The sequence below is a fragment of the Glycine max genome, chromosome 2 (genome assembly GCF_000004515.6).
Source record: "Glycine max cultivar Williams 82 chromosome 2, Glycine_max_v4.0, whole genome shotgun sequence".
In the NCBI taxonomy this organism is placed as follows: Eukaryota; Viridiplantae; Streptophyta; class Magnoliopsida; order Fabales; family Fabaceae; genus Glycine; species Glycine max.
This window is the reverse complement of record NC_016089.4, coordinates 47,693,151-47,717,956: the sequence shown is the minus strand read 5'-3', so window position 1 is coordinate 47,717,956 and position 24,806 is coordinate 47,693,151. Positions and strand designations below refer to the sequence as shown.

General features: G+C 31.8%; 2 protein-coding genes and 1 pseudogene across 4 annotated transcripts; 2 read left to right on the top strand and 1 right to left on the bottom strand.

Moving 5' to 3' along the window:
- The first annotated feature begins 4,186 nt into the window (after positions 1–4,186).
- On the top strand, positions 4,187–11,634 carry LOC100794566 (protein kinase superfamily protein). Of its 3 annotated transcripts, XM_006574360.2 has the most exons (16): positions 4,187–4,419; positions 5,123–5,170; positions 5,687–5,897; positions 6,168–6,230; positions 7,075–7,146; positions 7,472–7,579; positions 7,705–7,785; positions 8,652–8,705; positions 8,801–8,926; positions 9,009–9,098; positions 9,437–9,559; positions 9,651–9,761; positions 10,023–10,136; positions 10,234–10,290; positions 10,644–10,718; positions 11,271–11,629. In XM_006574360.2, exons 3-16 carry the CDS (start codon positions 5,727–5,729, stop codon positions 11,349–11,351), a joined length of 1,326 nt encoding a protein of 441 aa, XP_006574423.1. In that variant the 5' UTR covers positions 4,187–4,419; positions 5,123–5,170; positions 5,687–5,726; the 3' UTR covers positions 11,352–11,629. The 3 variants fall into 3 exon arrangements, with proteins under 3 accessions (XP_006574423.1, XP_006574419.1, NP_001242682.2); XM_006574356.4 differs by having other exon boundaries at positions 4,187–5,170; NM_001255753.2 differs by lacking the exon at positions 5,123–5,170 and having other exon boundaries at positions 4,259–4,419; positions 11,271–11,634.
- A 1,625-nt stretch (positions 11,635–13,259) lies between these two features.
- Positions 13,260–16,608, top strand: LOC100813732 (protein TRIGALACTOSYLDIACYLGLYCEROL 2, chloroplastic-like; annotated as a pseudogene).
- A 731-nt stretch (positions 16,609–17,339) lies between these two features.
- Positions 17,340–24,263, bottom strand: LOC100795445 (oligoribonuclease). Its single transcript, XM_003519447.5, has 8 exons — positions 24,102–24,263; positions 23,244–23,378; positions 22,326–22,402; positions 20,883–20,964; positions 20,559–20,614; positions 19,482–19,574; positions 18,887–18,977; positions 17,340–17,738 (listed from the first exon to the last, which is right to left on the bottom strand). The coding sequence occupies exons 1-8, from the start codon at positions 24,172–24,174 to the stop codon at positions 17,620–17,622; spliced, it is 726 nt and encodes a 241-aa protein (XP_003519495.1). The 5' UTR covers positions 24,175–24,263; the 3' UTR covers positions 17,340–17,619.
- Between the last annotated feature and the right edge of the window lie 543 nt (positions 24,264–24,806).

Sequence of the window (24,806 nt, the reverse complement as noted above, 5' to 3'; positions counted from 1 at the left end):
CAACTTCTCCTTAACCTAAAAAAATTATAGAAATTAATACAAAATTTAAATTCAATGAGTGAATCTATGGTTGATATATATAAAAAATATATTTTGATGAAAAATATTGATTATAAGATCACACATTTAACTTAAATTTCATTTTATGTTAATATTTTATATATATAAATTAATTTAAATCTTTAATTAAGAGTTAATTTAAAATTTGAATAATATTTAAAATATAAAATAACAAATTATTTTAAAGAAAATTTAATAAAATATATTAAATTAAAATTTAAAATAAATTTGGTCTTATCTCTCATAATTTCTAGAGACAGCCCCGACTTGAATTATGCCCTAATTTCACATTCAAGATTTCAACATTTAAAAAATATGTGACTTTCAGAATTTTAGAAACTATAGTATTTGGGTTTTTAATCAAATTCCAACCCTAACATGCAATACGTACATATTCAAATCATGAAAACAGATCTCGAAGTTTATATTTTTTTTTTATATAATCAACGGGTTGAGGACGTGACAATGAGCAATTGAATTTGAGCAAAAAATTCTTGACGTAATGGTTGCATGGATTCAATAGTCATAGTGTTTTTTTTTCTTATTCATAAAATATATTTTGTTGTATTATATTACATATTATTTTGCACGTGAAGTAGATTGTCATAAAAATTTATGTTGAATAGTAACTAATGAAAAATAATTTTTGAAGTAGTCAACTTTTGAAAAACTTACTATATACAATAATTTGTGATCAAAACAGTATAAAATATCTTCATATTTTTAATCAGTATATATTAATTAAATTATTTGAGTAAATATAACATACATTTATATACTTTGCATGGTACTCGCCATGAAAAATTTTTAATTTTTATCTATCTATATTTACATAATTATATATATCTCGTTTTCTTTGATGAAAAGAGACACTCTATAAATTTTTACTCGTGCAACACACTCTCAGTCACACACACATACTCACACACACACAGAATAAAAAAAAAAATAAAAAAAAAAAAGAGAAAAAATAAAATAAAATATAAAAAAATATATATATATATATATATATATATATATATATATATATATATATATATATATATATATATATATATATATATATATATATATATATATATATATATATATATATATATATATATCAAACATTCGATATATTTTCAAAAAGGATATTTTTAATTTTATCCGACTTTTTTTTTGACAATTCCACATTCTGATTTTGCAATTTTTTTTCGTGTCTTCAAAATAATTTTCTGAAGTAAATATTTGATACATTTTGGTGAGAGTACAAGAGTAGGGCCACCGTCCAAATTATCCGATGGTGGCCCCATTGTTTTTTTCCCCTTTTGTTTTTATGTAACTTTTTTTAATAATTTGTAAAGATATGTTAGATCTTGAACTTAATTGCTATATTTTATTTATCTTGATGGCAGATCTTGCACACTTGCTATTCTTTTCATGTGCTTTTTTTTGGTTAATTTATTTTTAATTAATCTTTTTTTTTAACAGAAGTTGACATATGCTCCTGCATAATAGTGGACAGACACTATGCTTTTTTATCCGTGCTCCCTGATTTTATTCCTTTTATTCCATTGTTTGGTATGATACTTGATCAAAGGAGGATACATGAAAAAAAAAAACACTTTGATATCTAAGTAAGATTTTTACTTTGAGTAACAAATAAGATAGAAAATACAAATTGAATGATCTTTATTTCAAGGTTCTTAATTCTATATATAATTTTTTTTTGGCCTTGGACCTTGGGCCTTGAAGAGCAAATTACCATTTATGTAATCTACTTCTAAGCATGATTAAGGATTTAATCTCTTAGCCTCTAATTAAGGTCATTTTAGTCTTTTAGAGGGTCGGATAGGCGTTTGGTTAGGATATTCGAATATCTATCCAATATGATTATGTGGTTGAGTCTCTTGCTTACACTAGTTAGGATTTGGGGGGTTATATTCTCATATTTCCTTTTATCCGCATATGATATTAAATTCTACTATAAATTATTGTTGAGGTTAGTAATATTTCGTGACTTTACAAAGGATTTTCCCTAATTTAAAGTGTCTGTGGAATAAAAAATGAAAAATCAAGATGATCTTAGAAAAGAGAAAATTTAGATCTACTTTAACTTGCCAATGAAGAACTATGGCAGAATAAAGAGCTAATTCCTTGTTCTTCAGAGGAGGAAGATTCCAATTTCCCTTCTTCTACTTATTGGTGTGTCAACCCATAGAAAGAAAGAAACAAATTAAAACTGACTCAATTTACTACGAAATGTCGACCCCACCCCATTAAAGTTAAAGTGCTAAACGCATGCAGTGACAGGCGCAATAGAATTTTGGTTTGGATGAACTTGGATCTAATTGATTAAGGCGCACTATGGAACCTTTACCACACGAATGGGACAAGCAATTGAAGGGAAGCAGGGAAAAGCGATGAACTTTGCTTTGTGTCTTCCCTTGTATCACAAGTGGCTGAGCAAAAAAGAAATAATCATTTATGAGAATTATTAGAATAATCCAAGTCATACGTCAACCGGCTAAAAATAATCTCATATTAAAATATATAAGTAAAAAGAAATCCTCACTCCTTGAGGTTAGAATAAATAATGTGAATCCTAAAAACTATTTCAAGGAAATGAGAGTTACTGTTTATTTATATATTTTAATATGAGATGAGATTTAAATTATTTTCAACAAGAATTATAATTTAATACTGGACTTGTTTTGATATAAGTCATAAGTTCTTTTGAGAGCTTTTATATTAAAATTATAATTAATATAAAACTTAATCTATGTTTGGATACTCGATTCTACAATTAATCAATCTTAAATACATATTTGATTTTAACTAAAGGTGAGTTTTTTTAACAAGATTTTTGTTGGAATATTAGATATTAAAAAACTGATTTGTTTGGGACAAACGTAAAAAGAAAAAATCCAAAAAACAATTTATTCATTTGTTTGGGACAAATGTCAAAAGGAAAAAAAAAACATAAGAAAGGATATAATCTTAACCCATTTAGTGCTATAGAGAACTAAAAAGGAAAATTTCTTTAAGTTGTTTTTGTTTTCTAGTTTTTAAAACACTTTTTCAAAATATTTTTAAAATTCGGTAAATTTTAAATGAGAAACTGATTGATAAGTAAAGGAAAAATGTTTTGAAAACAGTTTTTTATAAATAAAAGTAAATCAAACAGGCTTTTAGGTTTTATTTCCTTCATTTTTCACTTTACCAAACAACTTATTTTTTTTATACAAATGTTAACCAATTAACTAATATATTATAATACTTATTAAAAACAAAAAAGTTTATTAAATACATCTTCAATATATAAAAATAAATTAATATTTAATTTTAAATAATTAAAATTTTGAATATCTCGATTATCTTTCTTTATATCACATCACTTTCGGAAAATGTAAAAACAATATATGCTGTTTTCCTACCATGTCTCACGAGAATTGCTAAAATAACGTTTTTCTTCAACCAATTATTTTATAACCTCCTTAGAAAGAAACTTGTCTGTTTCGTACAGTGGATTAATTTGCCTGAATTAACTGGTTGACCGCAATTACTATGCCAACTCTCATATTCTTATTTTCAACAGTTATTATCTCTCTTTAATAAAATCATTAAATTCCTCATAAATGTAACCAAATATGTTAAAAAAAATTCTTGCTAACAATTACTTTTAAGATATTAATTAAGAAATTAAATAAGAAAAGTATTTAATACGAAAATATAAAACAGCACAAAAAAAAGTCATTAACAATCCAACACAATGTTATGCATGTTAATATAAATCTTTTTCTTTTTAAATTCCTTATCACCCTTACCGTGCCCTTAACAAACAAACTAAAACTAGTGTAACAGTAGTAAAATATCAGATTTAGTGATGATATTGAAACGTTGTACCAGAACAATGTGGCTGTTCAATCCATCATTATTGTTTCTGCAAAATGAAAGGCAGTGGAAATGTGCCAAAACAAGTGGCACTGTGATTTGTGACCACAACAAATGCATAGTTCATTTTATGGTTCAGACCAATCAACCCGTAAATATTCTCTCTCTCTTTTTTCTTCACACATATATTTTATCATTATTATATTATTATTATTATATTATTAGACATACATTCCATGAAAAACAGATAAGTATTGATGAGTAACTGTTTCAAGTTGTTGTTCCCAGCAGCATAAATTGAGAAAATAAGACACTCTCTCATGAGTTCTGTCTGGTTGCATAGCATTGGTTGGTAGTTGTCTCAAAAATCTCTTCTTGCCCTTTGGCCATAATCAAAAGCCAAGACACTGTTCATACAGCTGCTCAATTATCAAGCCAACCTTGCTCGGTTCCACTGCAGAATTTCAGTTTATTCTTATCTAGGTAGATTGGATTGAAGTATTTCTTCTCTCTCTCTCTTCACTTTTCACGTTTTTGGTTTTTAATTTTTTTTTCATCTTCATGTCTATCCTCTTCTTATATGAGCCTCAAGGTGTTGTATATATAGCATATTGCCTTGTGCAGCTTATTTGGCACTTGAAATTTGAAAACTTGATCTGCCTTTGCTTTGTTATTTCATTAACAGCACCCCTTTGGGCCATATATTGGTTACCTCAACTGCTTTTCTGTTCATCTTTCCAGAATTATTGTAAAGTTCCCTTTTTTTGTTCTGTCTTTTCATTCTTTTTTCAAAGTGAATTCCTGGGATTTTTTGTTTTCAATTGAGGGCACTAAAAAAAAAGAACTGACTGGAATTTCCATTTGTCTTGCTGGGTCCCTGAGATTTGAAGTGTGTTGTTTTCCTTTTGGTGGGTGGATCCTAAGTTCATGAATTCCCTCTTTTCTCCAGCCAATTTGTTTTGTTGCTGATTAAATTAGTTCTGTCTGGCAAAGGTTTGAGTCTCTAGTGCTGGAAAATTAATCTTTGTGGTGATTCATGGTGTTTTTTTTTTTTTTTTTTTAACTGAGGACCTTCAATTTTGTTTTTTGAACATCGATGGTTTTCTCACAATCACAAATCTAGTCTCCAAAGTTGGTGATTTCATAGGGGTGTGCTGTTAACTTTCCTGTTTCTTTCATATTCAAGCTCAATTCTGGTTGTGGGTTTATCTCTTACTGGAAGACAGACTTTGAGGTTATTTCTGATCCCAAAAATTGTTCTCTTCTCTATGCAACTTAAATCCAATCAATGGGTGTTAAATTTCTCCAAGATCTCTCTAGTGTACTGCATTACTAGTTAAAAGTAGGATCTCTGAGGTTTCATCATGAATGATTGATTATTCCTGTTAGAATAAGAACCTAAAGTAATCCTGAAGGTATATGCAGAAAATGTATTGAGAACTGTTTCCTACTTTGCTTCTTTGACATTTAAACTATTACTTTGTTTTAAGAGTTCTGTTTTTGTGCACGACCATTTTACCCCGTCAACCAATCAGAAACTCATCCTCCTTGGTAGTTTGTAATTGAATGATTTTGTGAAAATTCTTTATAGTGGCAGTGTATACACTATTTACTCTTGGTTTAAACCATAAGCAATAGTAGCATTTCCTAAACAATAAGCATACATCACATAAGATTTGGATATAAGTTTTTTTTTCTCTCTGACTTGTGGATAAAATTGTTAGGAACTAAATTCTGATATGCATTTCAGGTAGACTCCTTATAAGTGCGCAGAAGTTCAAGTGTAGAGAATGAGTCAGCCTAAGATTAAACGCCGAGTTGGTAAATACGAGGTGGGGAGGACCATTGGTGAAGGTACATTTGCAAAGGTGAAATTTGCAAGGAACTCTGAGACAGGAGAGCCCGTGGCTCTTAAAATTCTTGACAAGGAGAAGGTGCTAAAGCACAAGATGGCTGAGCAGGTTGAATGCTTGACTAACTTGACTTAGGATTTTACTCTGTCCCTTAATCTTATTACTTTAATTTTAGAAAGCATAAATTTTTTACACAATTGCTTCTTCACATTTTCCAAAACCAGACAAAGCCTAGTTTTTGCTGAACTAATTTTAGGTGGGAGGCTATAGATTTCAGATGCTTCTTATTATTGTATTTTATATTGCTAGTTGCTTTATAGTTTAGACTCTGACACGATGAAGTCAAGTCTCTTAGATGTTTTTAATGCATCTTTGCAGATCAGGAGAGAAGTAGCTACAATGAAACTAATCAAGCATCCAAATGTTGTTCGATTGTATGAGGTATCTCTCTCTCTCTCTCTGTGGACCACACACGTGCAATGATTTGTCTTTCTCTTTTTTAAATCACTTTTTTCTTTATTTAATTCTTGCCATGAAGTTTTGCTATTTTTAATAGCAGCAGATGGTAGTGGTTTAGTCTAGAACTTTCTTGTCTGTTTCACTAAGAATTCTGCCTAATGCGTACCATTCCAGAAAAAATGCTTAAAGTATCTTGGTAAATATTTAAAGTCATTGGATGATTTGGAAGGTTATTTTAAAAAAAATAATAATAACATTGATTCTGGTATATTTCGATGGGAGGAAAGAATATTAGAGATAAAAGAATATAGATAACATTCTTTTATTTAGTTGAAGAGATAGTGGAAAGCAAATGGAGAAAAAAGTTGACTTTTAAAAATAAAAATTCTAACTTTTTTCTTTTATTTTTTCTTCAATCAAATTTCAAAATTTTCTCTTCTTTATTTTCTTCCCACACAACCAAACATAGGGAGAGTTCCAAATATGTTGAATGCTAGAACCATTTTTATGAAACTGCTGCCTTTTATCCAAGGCTAAACGAGACAGAAGACATTCTTCTATCATAAATTGCCCACGTGATGAATTTTTTTATATATGAAAAAAGAAGAAGTTAGGAGTTAGAAAAAAAAAAATACATATTTCTTTTTCAGAGTTATTTCATTACTTTGACTCACCATTCTCAGTCTAGCATTTGTTGTACTAGTGCATACTATCCAACCAAACATAAATTTTCTAAGGAAGTATATCTGCTAATAGAAATCAAATTGATTCTCAACACAGTTTACTTTGTTGCCTAATTCGGTATTTTGTAACATTTTTTTTGCAGGTCATGGGAAGCAAGACCAAAATATATATTGTTTTGGAGTTTGTAACTGGGGGGGAACTCTTTGACAAAATTGTGAGTAAATGAATCTTGTTGGCTTCCTTTCATTTTCAATTGATTCTAGAATTTTTGGAGGAAAAGGAACACATGGTAACTATTTTAACACATTTGCAGACAACCAATCCTGTTTAGCTTATGATACTAGATTAGTGTTGGCAACCAGAATATGATCCTTGTTCATTCATTCAATCATGATTATCAATGTATCTTCATCATTCATTGGCATTGTAGTGGTTCTAGTGGATAGGAATAGGATTGCTTTGGAGCTTAGTACATGCTTTCCATCTTTATTACATGGAAAATGCGTTGTATATGTTCTAATGAACATTTTGTTGTGAAGGTAAACCATGGAAGGATGAGTGAAAATGAAGCACGTAGATATTTCCAGCAGCTTATAAATGCTGTTGATTATTGCCATAGCAGGGGTGTCTACCACAGAGACCTGAAGGTATGGCCCCTTTTCGTCTCTCTCTCTCACACACACACACATGCGGGTGCCACAACAATTATTTTGTGTTTGATATAATAAGAAATAACTTCTAACATTTCTAATTGTTTGAATACTTTCTGCAGCCAGAAAATTTGCTATTAGATACTTATGGGAACCTTAAAGTTTCTGATTTTGGTTTGAGTGCCCTCTCCCAGCAAGTTAGGGTAATCATGAATTCCATTGCCTTCTGACTTTTCCTTTTATTTGGTTTGTCTCTTTGTTCAGTAAATTGATCTTGCTTTTTGAAGTAGAACTATGACCCAATTATTGGTGTTGTAAAAAAACATAAAATAATTAGAAAGTATGAAGACATGTGAGAGAAGTGGGGAAAATGCTTATCTTATTCAGGTGATGGTAAAATATATGATTAGTTCTAAGAACTGCATAAAGAAGATTAATCATCCACAGGAAGATAAGAACAGTAATATGTGATTTATTTTGACCAGAGACATGATTTGATTTGTCTTAATAATATAGGGATGGATGAGTTAGGAGGTTATGCCAATAGTAGGTTTAAGATTTTGGAAGAGAAAGCATAGCATGTTTAGAGCGTGACATTATTGAAGTTGGAAAAGGAGCTGACAGTGTCGGAAAATTGTATTCAATCATTCATAAATATTAAAATCCATTTATTACTCAGTTATCCTGTGCCATCAATTCTTTGATGCCTCTCCAAAATTACATTAACTATCTACAAGTCTGTGAATGGGGAAACTAAATAATTCATGTTGGTAATAGAAAAGGCCACAATTTCATTCGCATGGAATGTGTAGACTTGCAATTTTTTACTTTATGAAGACAAGAAGATGTGGTTATCAACTACCATTACTCCCTTTTATTGTAATTGATGTGCCAAAATTAGAATTAGTTTTACTTTACTAAATGAAAATTAAGCTGGATCCTGTCTAAGACAATGGTCTCTCTCTTCCCAAAATGTCGATGGTTATAATTTTGAAGATATTCTTATAATGCTGATGACAACATGACAAAGTTGCCATGCATCCTAAGATGTTTATTTTTTTCTTGATAGGATGATGGACTTCTTCATACTACATGTGGCACTCCAAATTATGTTGCTCCTGAGGTACAGACAAATGTTATGCTACTTTCATGTGAATTGTATACCGAAATACATACATTTTAGTCACACTTCTAACTATATACTCTTGTTATATACAGGTCCTTAACGATAGAGGCTATGATGGGGCAACTGCAGACTTGTGGTCATGTGGGGTTATTCTCTTTGTATTGGTTGCAGGTTACTTGCCTTTCGACGACCCTAATCTTATGAACCTGTATAAAAAGGTGAGCACTGTTTACACTTTTCTTCACAAATTTAGTTTTTCCTTTGTTTTCTGTTTATTATTTTTAATTTCTTGATCCACAGATCTCAGCTGCTGAATTTACTTGCCCCCCATGGCTTTCTTTCACTGCCAGGAAATTGATTACACGAATCTTGGATCCAGATCCCACCACTGTAAGAAGAAACATTTGATAATCTGCCTGCTTCTTGTCATATAAAATCGAATGTTTGTTCTGAAAGTAAAAGGGTCATTTTACTTATAACAAGTTATAACCTTCTGCATTTCCTTGGTGGCTTCCAATGATCACTGAGGGCCAAGTTTTTGGTTTGAAATCATCTGCATCAGCTTGATTCTTCTAGAACTACATTTATCTAGTTCTCTGCACCGCAACAAAAGTGATAAAGAAAAGATAATTGATCATTGATCATCAATCTACAGTATCATGGTTATTTTTCTGTACTAGTTAATTTTTTTTGGTCTTGCTTTCTGATTTACCTTGATTGTATGGCAGCGTATCACTATACCTGAGATTTTGGATGATGAATGGTTTAAGAAAGAATATAAGCCTCCCATTTTTGAGGAGAATGGGGAAATCAACCTCGATGATGTTGAAGCTGTCTTTAAAGACTCTGAAGTATGTTGAAGATTACTAGATATGATTTTGGTATTGATTGTCTGTTAGTTCTTGAATCTTCTCTCATAAAGGATTTTGCCTGTGCATTTAGGAGCACCATGTGACAGAGAAAAAAGAAGAGCAGCCTACAGCCATGAATGCATTTGAGTTAATCTCCATGTCCAAAGGACTGAACCTTGAAAACTTGTTTGATACTGAGCAGGTTCGCAGCTTCACATGATAAGAGGCTTTCTAAAGTTTTTTATTATTGTGATGAACATGTAGAATTCAAATATAGGGAAAACATGAGTTACGTTAACTTTTTACTTATAAACTAGTTTATTTTTTAGATAAAAACCAGTTAATTTTGTTGAAACTTGAACTTAATTTGGATGAGAACTTTCTTTCAAGCCAAATTGGTGCAGATATGAGAGACCTTGCTAAAGTTACCATGTTTGCTTTATCCTTATGTCATTGACCACAGGGATTTAAAAGGGAAACAAGATTCACCTCAAAATCCCCTGCGGATGAGATAATCAACAAGATTGAGGAAGCCGCAAAACCTCTTGGCTTTGATGTGCAGAAGAAAAATTACAAGGTAAGCCTATCACCTTGGAAAATTACAAGCTTCTACTCAGAGAGAACTTTCGATTAAATAATTGTTTGTGAAATTAATAAATCATTACCTCCTGCAGATGAGGCTTGCAAATGTGAAAGCTGGAAGGAAGGGAAACCTTAATGTTGCCACAGAGGTATATGATTGGTTTAATTAATTATTTGTTCCCATACCTTTGTCAACTTCTCATTTTAAGTCCCTATACCTAAAAACTCATTATTTTAGTCCCTATACGAGTGATTTCTTTTACATTTTAGTCCTTATGCCTCTATTTTGTGGTGGTTTTACACTACCAAAAAATTAACACACAAACTAAAACAAACAAAAATTGCTTGTATAGGGACTAGAAAGTAGCAAAAAGTTGGTGTAAGTATAAGGATCAAATGATTAATTAAACCTGTATGATTTATTTTTTTTAGTTATTTGGTGATGTGGGACACTATTTGTCACATTATTGTACTGAAATTTGAACGTACTCATCATAAACAGATATTTCAAGTGGCACCTTCTCTTCACATGGTAGAGGTACGGAAGGCAAAAGGAGATACATTGGAGTTCCATAAGGTGTCCTTCTATCCCCTTCTTTGCTTAATTGCTTTACTGCTTGCCACTTCAAAAATAACTGTTCTATTGTCAATTCTAACAACAATTAAAGAAGCTTATTATATCAGCAGTTGGATGGGAATCAGAGCATCAACGTTTTTCATTTTGTCGATATTGACTTTTTTTTACCAATAATTTGTTTCTGCCTAGCTGGCTAGCTTATACTTCCTATTTGTTTGGTACACAATTACATATTTAAATAAGGAAAAAAAACTTGAATCAAGTTTCTTATATGTTATATCCTTATCAATCATCAAGTTCTTAAATTAAACAATGACACATTGAATTTTTTCCAATGATTGATAGCCTACATGAAAATATGTGGCTGAATTAGGAAAAGTAAAGTACCAACATGTCATTGTTTGACTTGAGAGCTTGATGACAAAGATATAAGAAACTACTAAGTTTTGTCCTTTTTATAACTCTTTAACTTCTGTGATAGGAATTTATGTCCTCTTGTTCTTGAATAATTGGAGAGAATCTAATTGAAATTGTTTGCTTCACTCTCTGCAGTTCTACAAGAAACTTTCAACAAGCCTGGATGATGTTGTTTGGAAAACAGAAGATGATATGCAAATGCGAGAAACAAAGTGATGTGGATATTATTATCATTGTCTATTAAGTGTAATTTTCTTCGTGTCTGAGGTTTTACTATTTTCCAATTTCTTCATTCGTTATATTCCTCCCCCGTAGGTTTGTTTGGACATTAATTACATAGTACTCATTTATTGCATACCATGCTATTATTTTTTGAAAGCATGCAGAGTTCATGTAAGAATTTTACTCATCCAACAGTCGCGGTTATGTTCATGAAACAAAAAATTGTAAGAAATTTGTATATTGTATATATCTATCTATTTATATCTTTTCAATTTGTTGTTACTTTCTGATATCCAGCCATATATCTGATTACAGCAACCGGAAAATGTAAACAAAATATTGAGGGAAAGAGGCTGGAAGAAAATGATATCATTAAAAAATATATGGGTAAATAGTCAAGTTTATTTTGAGGTGTTAACAAATTGATTTCTAAAAATAAAAAATTTAAATTTAATATCTGAATGTAGAAAGTAGCACGATAAATCAGACAAATTTAACATTAAAATCAACCCTAACCACTATAAAATTTAAATTTTGATTGAATACTTAAACATACCTAAAATTTCTAACTTGTCCTGGTCAAGCGGCAATGATCGTGATGACATTATAGGAGCATTATCTTGATTTGATTTGGATTAATTGCATTCTCAGTTTCTCTCTTTTTCCCTTTTCTCTTTTCTCTTTTCTTTTAACTGTGCATTTATTTTTTTAAAGTATAGTTCATTGTCACTTGAAAAAAGAAACAAACACAACTCTGCAGTATTTCTTTCAGCGTAAGAATTGCAAAATAGGGAAGATGTTTGAATGTACTCTATTGAACCTTGTTTGGTGGGCATCACTGTCATGCAGCCCTCACACAGACACACAGTCACAGTCACGCGAAAAATGAGAAGAACGCCATGAGTGTTAATGGTGGACCAAACCTACAAAAAACAAAATCATCATTTGTGTGATTTTTAACACAATTATTATGGAAAATGTTAGCTAGTAGGACATTAGTTACGTAAAATAATATTTTCCATGACTATTTTTACGTTTTTTTTATTATTTACACATTAAAAAAAATTATTTTCTTAACAAAATTAGCAAGATCCTTATATTATAAGTCAATAAACTTATTATACTCTTGGTTTACGATAAAATGACAACATAAAATCGTTTATATATAAACGATTTAATCATAAGATAAATTACATAACATATTAAGTGATTATTTAACAAAATAATCTACGTAGTTTCTCCAATAAAATATTTATAATACATTACTTGGTATCTTTTTTTAACACTTTATTATAAATTATATTTTTCACTAAATTGTTTAAACTTTTGTACAATAAAATGGTAGAAAGAGTTTCTTTTTTATTAATTAAGTTTTTAGTCCTTGAACTTTTTAAAATTTTGAATCTTAGTTTTTAAACAAATATTTGACTAATCAAAGTCCTTAAAAATTTCTTTTGATATAACTTTTAGTGGAAAATATAATTTATTATAAAGTGTTAAAGAGTAGTAAAAAAAGGTGTCACTGAGATAATATCACATTATCATTTAATTTAACTGTACACTCTAACAGTAAGAACTAGAAGTCCTAATAATAGAAAACTTTTCTCACCTATCAAATTTTGTTTAGGAACTAAAACTCGAAATTAAAAAAAATTCAAGGCCTAAAAATATAGTTAATTTTTTTCGATAGTAGTGACAATTTGAACTTTGGCCCGACAAATCGGTCCACTAGCCCAGAAAAAAATGGTGGTGGACTGGACTAGGTGACACAACCGGCCAACCTATCATATATATATATATATATACTAATAGGTGTTTAAATTTTAGATTGTCACTTTGTATTTTTTTAAAAAGCTTATAGTGTTATTCAAAATTTAAAATACATATTTATTATTGTTTTTATATTATTCTATAAATTTAATTTCACTAATACTCATAGAAAAATTTATATTAAAATCAAATTTAAGATAAATAATTAATATATTTTATGTTCTTTAATTAAATTTGTTCGTAAGATGGGTCAAAGAGGTTGATTGTCTTTGCCATCCAGATTGATCGATAAATAATAATTATTAGATTGTTAATTTTTGTTAATAGAAAAGATCAAATTTACAATTTTTTTTTTCTTAACCACCCAATCAATGTTATATGTCTAGAAAAAATGTTATGAAGAATTTGGTCAAGGTTATAGAAAAGAAAAACAAATTGGTAATAGAATTTTGTCCGATTATTTTTAAAAGTATATTATTAAATAATAATGATACGTTTACTTGTTTAACCAAATTGTTGTATAACAAAAATCTCTTGAAGGTGAAAATTGAAATGCCTCAGTCTTGGTGATGTCCATGATTCTTCATGCTGCATAGGTTTCTGTCTCTTCCATTCACGCTATTACGTCTCTCTTATTTGTTTCATGATGACGCCAACAGTGTCACTGCTTTCTAAAGTCAAACTTGTTTTCATGGATTTTTCACCATCATGAGACTTTTTATTGGGCATTCAATTCATCTGAAATATTTTCATCCTGCAATCTACTTTACATGCTTCTTAGGTAAAATATGGTATCTTTTGGTGCTGAATATAATATTGGAACCTGCTCTTATTTTACGTGTTGCCTGCATTTTCGATTTGTTTGGGTTCAGGGTCCAACCATGCCAAACCCAATATTATGCTACCCTCAAATTGCCAACTTTTCCATTTCTTCAATAATATTCACAATATGGAATGGTAAAGTCTGTTTTGTTTTGTATTTGTTTTATTATCCTACGCTTGAAATATAACTATATCCTCTGCATTGTCCGTTTCCAACCAATTTGATTTCTCTGATGTTATTAGAACCAATGGAGTTTATATATGTAATTGTGTCTTGTGTTTGTAATTTTTGTTCTTGTTAATTGTTGTCATTTAATTGTGTATTAGTTGCTTATTAGACTTGTATGATTTTGATTCTATAACCAAAAAGTTAAAACCTTTCTTTTTGTGTTAGTGTGTGCCTGTGTGGAGGATAGAACTTCAGAGCTAAGAGGTCGTTGAGAAGATGGTTGGGAACCCTGCACTCCATGTCTCATCATTGCCAACTTCTTTTTTTCATCTCTGATTACCCTACCAAGAAATCCTTCAAGTTTCATCCCTCTTGCAATTCGACGCCAGACACAAATCAACAGAATAAGAGCTACATCTGCTGATTCAGGTCATGGCCAAAGGTCATCATCTACTACTTCAGAAGCAAAGAAACCACTTTCAGCTTTGTCAAACATTCTGCGCGCTGTTTGGAGGCAAAGAAACCAATTTTCTGCGTCCATTAAGTGATTTTGGGTTCAGTGATTGGAGCAACTGGGAAGGTGGGGTTGGACTGTTTCTAGTGTCTGGTGCTGTCCTATTTGTTCTTAGCTTGGCCTGGTTGAGGGGCTTCCAAATCTGATCCAAATTCTGGAAGTACACAGTGGTGTTTGAGTATACTGAAGCTTGTGGCATAAGCAAAGGAACGCCTGTGAGAATCAGAGGGGCCACTGCTGGCAATGTCATTGGCGTGAATCCTTTCTTGAAAAGTATTGAAGCAGTTGTAGAGGTGCCTTTCAATTCTTTAATCTATGCGCTTTAGTATCCTAGGATTGAAATCTTGCATGTGTTTGACATTGTTTGTTTGACGTCGTGTGAAGATAAATTTCTCCATAAATATCTATATGAGGAGAAGAAAATAAGATTGAGTTTCTGCTGTGAACTAAAATCAACTTTATGTGCTTGACTTTTTATACAAGCTTAAGTGCATAAGTTGATTTTAGCTGATGGGATAAACTCAATTCATTTTACCTTTTTATTTTCTTCTCTCCTGTAACTAAGTGCTTATGGAGAAGTTTATCTATCCAGGACCTTAGATGAATTGTTTCATTAAACCATCAGTTTTCAATTTGCAGGTTGGTGATGATAAAACAGTTATATCACGAAATTCATTGATCAAGGTTAACCAGTCAGGTCTTCTTATGGAAACAAAAATTGACATCACTCCTCGTGAGCCAATTCCAACACCTTCTGTTGGCCCTCTTCACCAAGACTGTACTAAGGAAGGTCTTATTGTGTGTGATCGTGAAAAGATCAACAGTGACCAAGGAACAAGTTTGGATACATTGGTTGGAATATACTTCGGCCTTGACAGCGACAGAGAAAATTGGCATCATCAATAGCTATACAATGGCTCAACGAATATTTTCCATTATTGAAGAAGCGGAACCACTTCTTACACAGGTGTAGTGCTCTTGAATGGACTGTTGGATCAAACAGTTTTCTTGCCAACAGAAAAATAGATAAGTGCATGATGGATGATAAATGAAATATTAGTTTCTTCCATCTCCAAAAACATAAAATAATAATGGTGAATATGCATATGTTTAGTACCTTTATGGCATTCGTTTATCATCTCTATGCAATAGGTATTTGTTTGCTTCTTTTTTATTATTCAATTATACTGTCATGCATTCTCGTGCCCATATTTTCACTTTGATGTAGTGATGCCTCGGATCAAAGCCATGGCTGAAGATGTTCAACCTTGGCTGATGTCCGTGATAGTGGCCTGTTGAAAGAAGTTGAGAATTTAACCCAGAACCTTATCCAAGCTTCTGATGATTTGAGGTTAATTTCCAAAACTTTTATGGCTCTTGTCTATCAGCAATTTGGCTTGCATGCATCATTATATTCAGATAGCCAAGTAGCACATTGACATTACTCATTAGAGTAGGGGATGCCAACTAACATAGTAACATTTTAAATTCTGATTGAGGAAGACTTGATGGGATAATGGCAACAGTATGAGGTTGTAACTTATTTCTTGTGTTGCACACCCTATAAATTGAAATTGATCATAAAGTCCTCTTGTTATTTTATCTAGTAAATAAGAAAAGCATTCACCAATTATGTTTGTCCAGAATGTGCTTTCGCCCATTATTACTTGACAGAATTGAACTGATTCCAAAAATTTCTTAATTTTACTCTCAAAACATTCTTCAGTACAATGACTAACAGAAATCACCCTTTGTGTACGTAGAAGGGTACATTCATCCATTATGACCCCTGGGAACACTGAACTGCTTCAGACTATAAACACAATAAGTTTTACCTTGAAGAACATTGAGGTATGACCCTAATGTGGCGAAATAATTAAATATAATTATGAATAGCATTTCCCCATCTGATTATTTGATTTTTGGCTGTCACTACAGAATTTTAGCAAGGATATTGCAGGTTTTACTGGGGATGAGACTACAAAAAGGAGTTCGAAATTACTTTTCCAGAATCTCAGCAGGCATTTGTGAAGTCCAATATAAAGATAGGAAGTAGAAAATGACAGGTAATACCGTAATAGTACTGTAAACAATGTTTACATCAGCTGCAACATTGTAGGAGAAAAAAGTAGTTGTTTCTTGCATTCTGTTCTGATAAAAATTCTTTCCTTATATTGATGAGTGCAGGTGTGATATTGACTGGTGGAACTAATTTCTATGTGGATGACCTTCTTTTTTCTGATAAAGTTATCCATCAATAGTTGGCACCCCAGGACTTCAGAAAGAATAAAGTTACTGGTTTCGGGCTCATAGCATTCAAAGTGGTTCCGGTTGATGAGGATTTCAGTTGGATGAAATCTTACTAACCTGTTAGTGTAGAAATTATGAGCTTGAGTATAGAGCAGTGTGGCATTATAGGAGGTTATGAACGGATTATATTTGTAGAGTTTTCTACAGTTTTTTTGTTTTCGCACTTTGGCTCTAATATATACCGGCAAATGGAAATAACAATTGTGATTTCCAACAATAATTTGCGTCCTAGTTAGTTACCTTGAAGTTAATGTGCATACGTATCTGGTATGATTACTATTACTGAATTGCCCAAACATCTTTTACGTATGTTATTTACATATCTGGCATGGGAATCAATAATCATCTATGAATGCAAATGCTCATTGCTGAAGTTAAGCATTTCACAATGGTCCAGTTGGCAGAGATACATACACATAACATTTCTTTAGGCATTGTAATCAACAATTACATTTCCTTTTTCTTTCTTGAATGGACAATCAAAGGAGTTGAAGCTCAATTTAACCTGTACATCATGGTTTTCAGTACAAATTTAAATATGATTTTGCAGTAACTAAACTTAATCCAAAATCACGAGCCATTTACTCAGCCAGCAAACCCTCCATAACAATGAGATTTGACGCTTGAACTGAAAACCTGCCCATCAACATTCGTACGCTGATTTCACTGCATCCCTATCACTTTCTGGACCTGGGCTTAAAAATATTTGCCTTGTAGTATCTAAGTTCCTCAATGCTTTCTCTAATGTCATCTAAAGCTCTGTGTGTTTTTAATTTTGAAGGTGCTCTCTCCTTATCTGCACAAATGATAAGAAGCCTTTATAGTTTACAAGCAGGCATTACTAATGATCAAAATCATGAATAAACAGGAAATAACATAATTATTATAATTAAAAAAATCATGAATAAACAAGGACCAAAATCCCAGAAGTACTTATATATTCATTGTTTCTCATCCCTTCAAATTGTGTAAATGGTTACCGTGTATTATTACAATTGGGGGCTAAGAATATTCGTAAGTAAAATATAGTCATTACTAATGATCAAATCAAACCCAAAAGCAAAAGGGGTAGGTGGTGAGATTCCAAGCTTCAAAGTTAAAACATCAAAAGAACTAAAAAAATATCAACAAGCATCTCCTTTAGTTACCTTGCCAAGTTTCAAAGCATCTTTATGCTATTACATAGATATCTAATGTCATAGCACTTAAAAACCAAAGGATTTTACCTCTAAAAAACAGCAGCATAGAATGTATATTTGTTCACAAGTTAATTTGTTTTTTAGGAGAGGGGTAGCATGTCCATAATCTTGTGTAAGTTTTAAACGTCACTTTTTTTTGTGGCTGTCCAATTTTCACCTTATTAACTGTAATTTTTACCCTTGGGATGTTGAGGGAAGGTCAGAAATACACAAGACGGGGGTAGTCATGTTAAAACCTCTGATCTATGCGCAATTAAAGTTTCCCTACTAATATGGCTTGCAGAAAATGTAGGGAAACAAAACTAGGAAGTCAGAATTTTGACACAAAAGGACAGCTGACAGAAGGAATTCTAGATATTTTAGTTTAAAATGGCCATATTAATTCATAAATAACCACTGGAAATTGAAAACTTTATGATAGAAATGAGATGTTTTATCATATTACTTACCAGCTCAACCAAATGGAGCTAACCTATATTGCATGAATAGTACCAAAAAACTAGAAGAATCACGTTTACATAACAGATCCAGTAAAAAGATGTAGTGATAGCACTGGAACTGACCAACAATCTCAAGCACAAAACAAGTCCTTTTTATGGGGGTGAAGGTGGTTGTGGGGCAGAGGTTAAGGCCCTAAGGGATCAAGAAGCGATTGATAGTTCATAACAAATATTAAACTTCAGTATGATTTAATGCATTAAAACCAAAGAAAATTTAATTATATACTAATTGTATAATTTCTCACCTTTGGGATACCAGCGAATGCAGAGAGCTTTAACACTACTAACATCAACAACCACATGAGAGAAGAGACTCGCCAATTTTGGCATGTATTTCTGCAAAAATTGGTCTAGTTAAGACAGGTACCGGAACATTTCAAAGAGGAACAATAGGAAATATAACAAAAAAAAAATAGCAATATATGCTTTCAATAAGGCTTGATCAGGATATGCAGAATTGAACAGGAATTGTTCTAAAAAAATAGGGATTCTATATTCAGATGACAAATTTTCATGCAGTGTCTCAAGTCTCGACCTGATCTTTTACCAGATGTCCAACTTCATAAATGCTATGATGTGTTGACCAACATAATTACCATCACTTGGCAAGCATGAAATATAAACGATACCCAATTACCCAATAATGTTGTATTGAAATATGATGTTATTAAAAAAAATTGATTATGCAATGTGTGACCAATAATTTTAGCAGAAATTAACAAAAGAATCCAAGACTTATGGAATACATCTGGCTCTATAAAGACACAACATTTAGAATTTAGAAATTAATGATACTTCAGCAAAGCCACTTTCTACAAGTTACTATGGCAGAACCAATACCTTCAGAAATTGAAAATCAACATATATTGAACTTCCTGCCAAGAGAGGTGTGTACAAACCAACATTAACATATCTCTTAACAAATTCAATAACCTGCAATTTTGCAAGACATTACATATTTTCATTATAAAAGAAAATAAATGCATAAAACAAAGAAAGGGAAAGAGACTACTCGCCCTCGGTCATTGCATAAAACAAAGAAAATAAATGCATAAAACAAAAGTAGTACTTCAATAGTTCAATTCATCACAGATCAAATGGCAATATACAGGAAAAAGGATACCAGTTTAGAGACACTTCCAACGAAACAAGCAAATATGACATGGGTGTCACCCAAGCACTACTCCCATATGACTGGAACTGATATCATTGCCTTGATGCAGGAGTAGGATGCCAAATGCCAACTGGTTTTGTCTACTACTAACTTATTGGTTTTTGATATGCTAGGATCCAATTGCAAGGTATGGGACTTGAGTCCCGCATTGGAAGTATGCGATTCATAAGGCCTTAGGTTCTCCAACTACAATAACTAGTTTGAGGTGTGGTTCTAAAAGACTAAACACACCACAACATAAGAAATCATTTGTACTACATTAAACACCAGCCTAGAAGAAGGGCAACAGCAGCGATCTGCTGATAATTGTATAGCTTATAACTACTTAAATAAATCATATAAATTACACAATGACCAGATCACTGTTTAAGTAAAATTTAAAATGCATCTATTGCAACTGTTCATGCCAGTATCATGAATCTTTAGAGAAAAGATAATAGGTTTTCTGGTAGGGAAATTTTTTCTCAGCTGCCAAAAATTTTCCTGACATATAATGTGCCCCACTCATACTTTTTATGAAATTTGAGATGGATAATGAGAAATTCAATTTCCTTCCGCAGACTAGATTCTGCAATCCCTAATAGACAAGTTTAACTATTTCATATGTCTATAATAAGAATAACATTTTTTTCTACTTCATTGAATATATATGAAAATGCAGTACCCATTTAACATGATAGTTGATAGAAAGTAAGCTAAGCTCCTATGAAAAGAGAGCTTGCCACATGGTAATTACTACAAACCTGCTTTTCAGCTTCTCCTTCACTTATTGTACTCTTTAGCACCTTTTTTGTTAACCCTAAATTCATTGAAAATTGTTGGTCAATGCCATTTAAAATCCAATTCAACAGGAAAAAAAGGGGGGAAACTAAATAATGTTAAGGAAAAGCAACCCATCAGCAACTCATGAATAATATAGTCTCAAATTTCTTCATATTCTAAAATGTATTAAGTTATTTTATCTGATTTGAAGGATATTTTACACTCCCCATGGCCATCTCTCCAATAATATATTTTTTTCTATCAATAAAAAAATAAAGTATCAAAATACAACATTTACCACTTACCACTAGCTGCATGATGACTTTGACACCATTCTCCCATCCTGTCAAGGCACTCCTTAGTTTGATGGATGACCAAATCAGGACCCTAAAAATAGCAGATACTTTCTTTCATACACACTAATGTGATCGTACATACCAGATTACCTATTTACTTTTAAGCGAAGTGCTACGTACACACTCCCTCTTATAGAGTACAATTTATTGAAAACTGCAAAACTAGGGGAGAGATTCATTAAATAAGGTGAAGGACCCATCAAATTTTGTGATTTTGAATAAAATTCAACCAATGAGAAAAAGCGTGTTCCTAGCATTTCCATTACTTGTAATAGATACACAAGATTTGACCAAATGTGATCAACATTTCATCCTTTGCCAAGAAAGAGTAAGATAAAGAAAAAAGAAATTGGCGGAGATAGTGTCAAGAAATTCTGTTTACATAAAATAGATCTAATAGCATTTTCCCTCCTCTTTTCAGTAAAAAGGTTGGGGGCTAAGATCATAAGTTAAAATCTGATCAAATTTGTATTAAAAACACTAGGTAGCAAAATAAAAATGAAAAGTCAACAAGGCACCCAATGAAAGTTGATGTTTGCATTAAACAAAGGAGAGCAAAAGTGAATATCCAAAAACAATAAAAGTAAAGAGAAGCTAAGGATTATTTAATGCTCTAAACTCTATTAATACACATTTGGTTTAACTTATTTTGAAGAAATCATCTTTTATTTTTTCACCAACTCCTTGGAAGAGAATTTGGAGGGCAAAAAATGAATTATTTCCATTGAAAAGTGTTATACCAAACATGTGCTTAGTATGTATTGGAAAAAATCCAAGTCTCGCATCGGCTATAAATAAAGCCAAGTTAGAGTATATAAGTGAGGGACAACCCTCACCCCTTGAACTAGCTTTTGGAGTTGAATTAGACTCAAACTCACATTCTAAAAATCTAAGATGGTATCAGAGCATATCCAACATTAATCCAAAGGATCACCCACCATTGTTATCCACGCACCAAGTCCAAGAAGTGCTCTGGACTTGAGGGGGTGTATTGGAAAAAACTCAAGTCCCATATCGTCTATAAATAAAGCCAAGTTAAAGTATATAAGTGAGGGGTAACCCTCACCCCTTGAGCTAGCTTTTGGGGTTGAGTTAGGCTCAAACTCACATTCTAAATTCTAAGAGTATGATATGCAGAAAGGAAAAAACTCTTTTAAACAATTTCCCGCTTACAAGCATCAAAATGTCTAGTAAGGTGGGTTTTAGTCTATGGAACAAGCAAGTTTTTCCCCATATAAAAACAGAGAGGGGAAAAGAAAAGTAAGAAAGAGGAATGTTATTAGCTAGAGACGGGAGAATGTAGAATCTTGTTTAAAATATAGTGATGCATGGAAACGACCATGTAACGAAAACAAAAAATGAGCATGAAAATTGTAACATTGAATTAAATACCTCCACTGTTTTGGTTAAATTTCCATCTGTAATTATACAAGCAATCTCCAATATTCTGTCCACTTCGATATTTAAACCTGCACACACACAGAAGCCAGAAGAATCAACATTCATCATCATCAGTCACTAAACAATTCATATGTTATCCAAGAACTGACAGTAACACAGTTTGCAACTGAAGAATATATAGCCTACTTGGTGAGCACCACTAAATATAAGAAAACAATAGACAATCAAATGTAAGATTCTAATTATGTCATCAAGGAGAAAATTGCATAACACAAAAGTTGTGCAATTAAAGAGGCAGGATTAGAATTCCAATCCACCAGAAAAAATTTACAGAATGGAGAAATGATAACTAGCAGTGAAATTTTATATGAAGCAAAATCAGGAGGGTGCAAGCAGATGATGAACTCCAAATAATATTCAGATCATAGGCTGACAGTCATTCAAGCAAAAGACTTTAGCAGGTCAAAGGACTCAAGTTGATAAGCCCAACAATAGCAAAGGTTTCAAGAAAGTATTTAAAAGCAGAAAATAGAGTGAGAGAGAGAGAGACTGCTAATCTATAACACAGTTTTTTAAGAAAATAATCCTCAGAAGGATAGAAATACTAAACAATAATTCACCTTGGAGAGTACATGTTTCCAAAACATAAAGTTTATCCAAATTGCTAGGAAGAAGGCTCACTTGAGTTACTATAATTCTACCTTAGATGTAGAGCCATGTTAAAGGAAAAAATCTGTACTAATCTAACACGAGTATTGGTACAATATCAAAAAATGTAAGAGCTTTGTTGCTGAAAGATTTAGAGGTTGGAGAACAATAAAAATCAAACACAGAAAAACATAATGAAAAATATTTATCTAAATAGAAACAAGCAAAACACACTCCAAACAATCCATTCTACAAGCTTACCAGTCATTTCCAAGTCAATCCACACAAGAGGTAACTTGTATTCACATGAAGAAGTCACTGGATTTTCTAGATTTTGTTTCTCGCTTTTTCCTGGTACAATGTCAATGTCAGCATTAACTCTCTTGTCACTACTACCTGCGCCATGAAAGTATCTTTTAGCTGCTAGTTCACTACATAGTAATCAACAATACATAATGTTCCCACTAGCAAACACCCATCCAGGAAATTTATGTAACTAGTTAGTACAAATAAAAATGGAGAACAACAAGTTGACTACATAAGCTTATTTTTTGAGTTTCTCAAACACATCAAAACACAAAGGAAGAAAATTTGAGCAAAAAAAATAAAAATAAAAGTAGTAATTCAGTGGCTGAAATAGAGCTATGAAGAGTAGGTAACAGCAGAGAAAAATAGCCATAATAGTAGAAAGAAAGAATGGGAGGGATAGAAAAATAGAAAAAAGGTTGTGTTTTTATTTTTTATGCTTAAAATTTGCAATGTGTTTTCATGCTGTTGCAGCAGCAGCACTCACGTTCAACAAAGTGAATACACCAAGAATTTAATATTTTGTCACTCTGTGATACACTCTAGCATTGGAGCAGTGCTGAACGACCAACTTGCAAGATATCAAACACACTTCAACGCAGAATTCACACAAAAAACTAAAAAAAAAAAATCCATAAATTCGTCAGCAACAACAATTAATAAAAAACACCGTGTGTTCTCTCAGAAATGCGCAGATCAATAAGAACAGCAACGTGTGAAACCCTAACGCAAAGTTCATCAACTACGCATGAAAATAAAAATGAAAAAATAAAGTGGAAATTGAATGGGAGATAGAGGAGAGAAAAGGGGTACCGGCAGTGGTGGGAACGTGGCTATCATCGGCGTCGAGTTCTAACACTGAAAATGAATTTGCGAGTTTCTCCATTTTTCTGCTCTGTTTCTTTCTTTCTCTTCAACTTTGGCGCTGTTTGAAAGAAAAGAAAATTGATGGGTTGGATTCGGGCCTTTTCGGGTTTGGATATGACCCAACAAAATTGCATCCAATCTCGCCAAACATTTTTATTATGCCTATCTGGTAGATAATTAGATATTAGGAGAAATATGATGGTTGAAAATTAAAAAGATACTATTAATAAAAATGTAAAAATTAATTGATTGAAGAAAAAATAGAAATGAGATGAAGAGAGAGACGGAGAGATAAATAAAAATAAACTATAAATAATATAGTGGATGTGAATCTCATCAATTTTTAAATTATTTTTCTTCTCAATTTTCTCTACGTTCAACTCAAATAATCCCCATCCATTTTCCTCCCTTAATTTCTTCTTCACCAAAAATCCTGGTTAATCTATATTAGAGGGTAAAGTGAACTGATATTCGCGGGTTAATCTATGTTTGAAAATTTATTTTTTTTAAAAAAAAAATCTCTAATTTCACTATTAATTGTTACCATTATTTCCCAATCAGGTTTCGGATTATTTCATATTTTTCAGAACTTAAAAAAAAGGAAAAATAAAATCTGGTGTGTGCTTTGTCACTTTGTGTTCTCCATATACA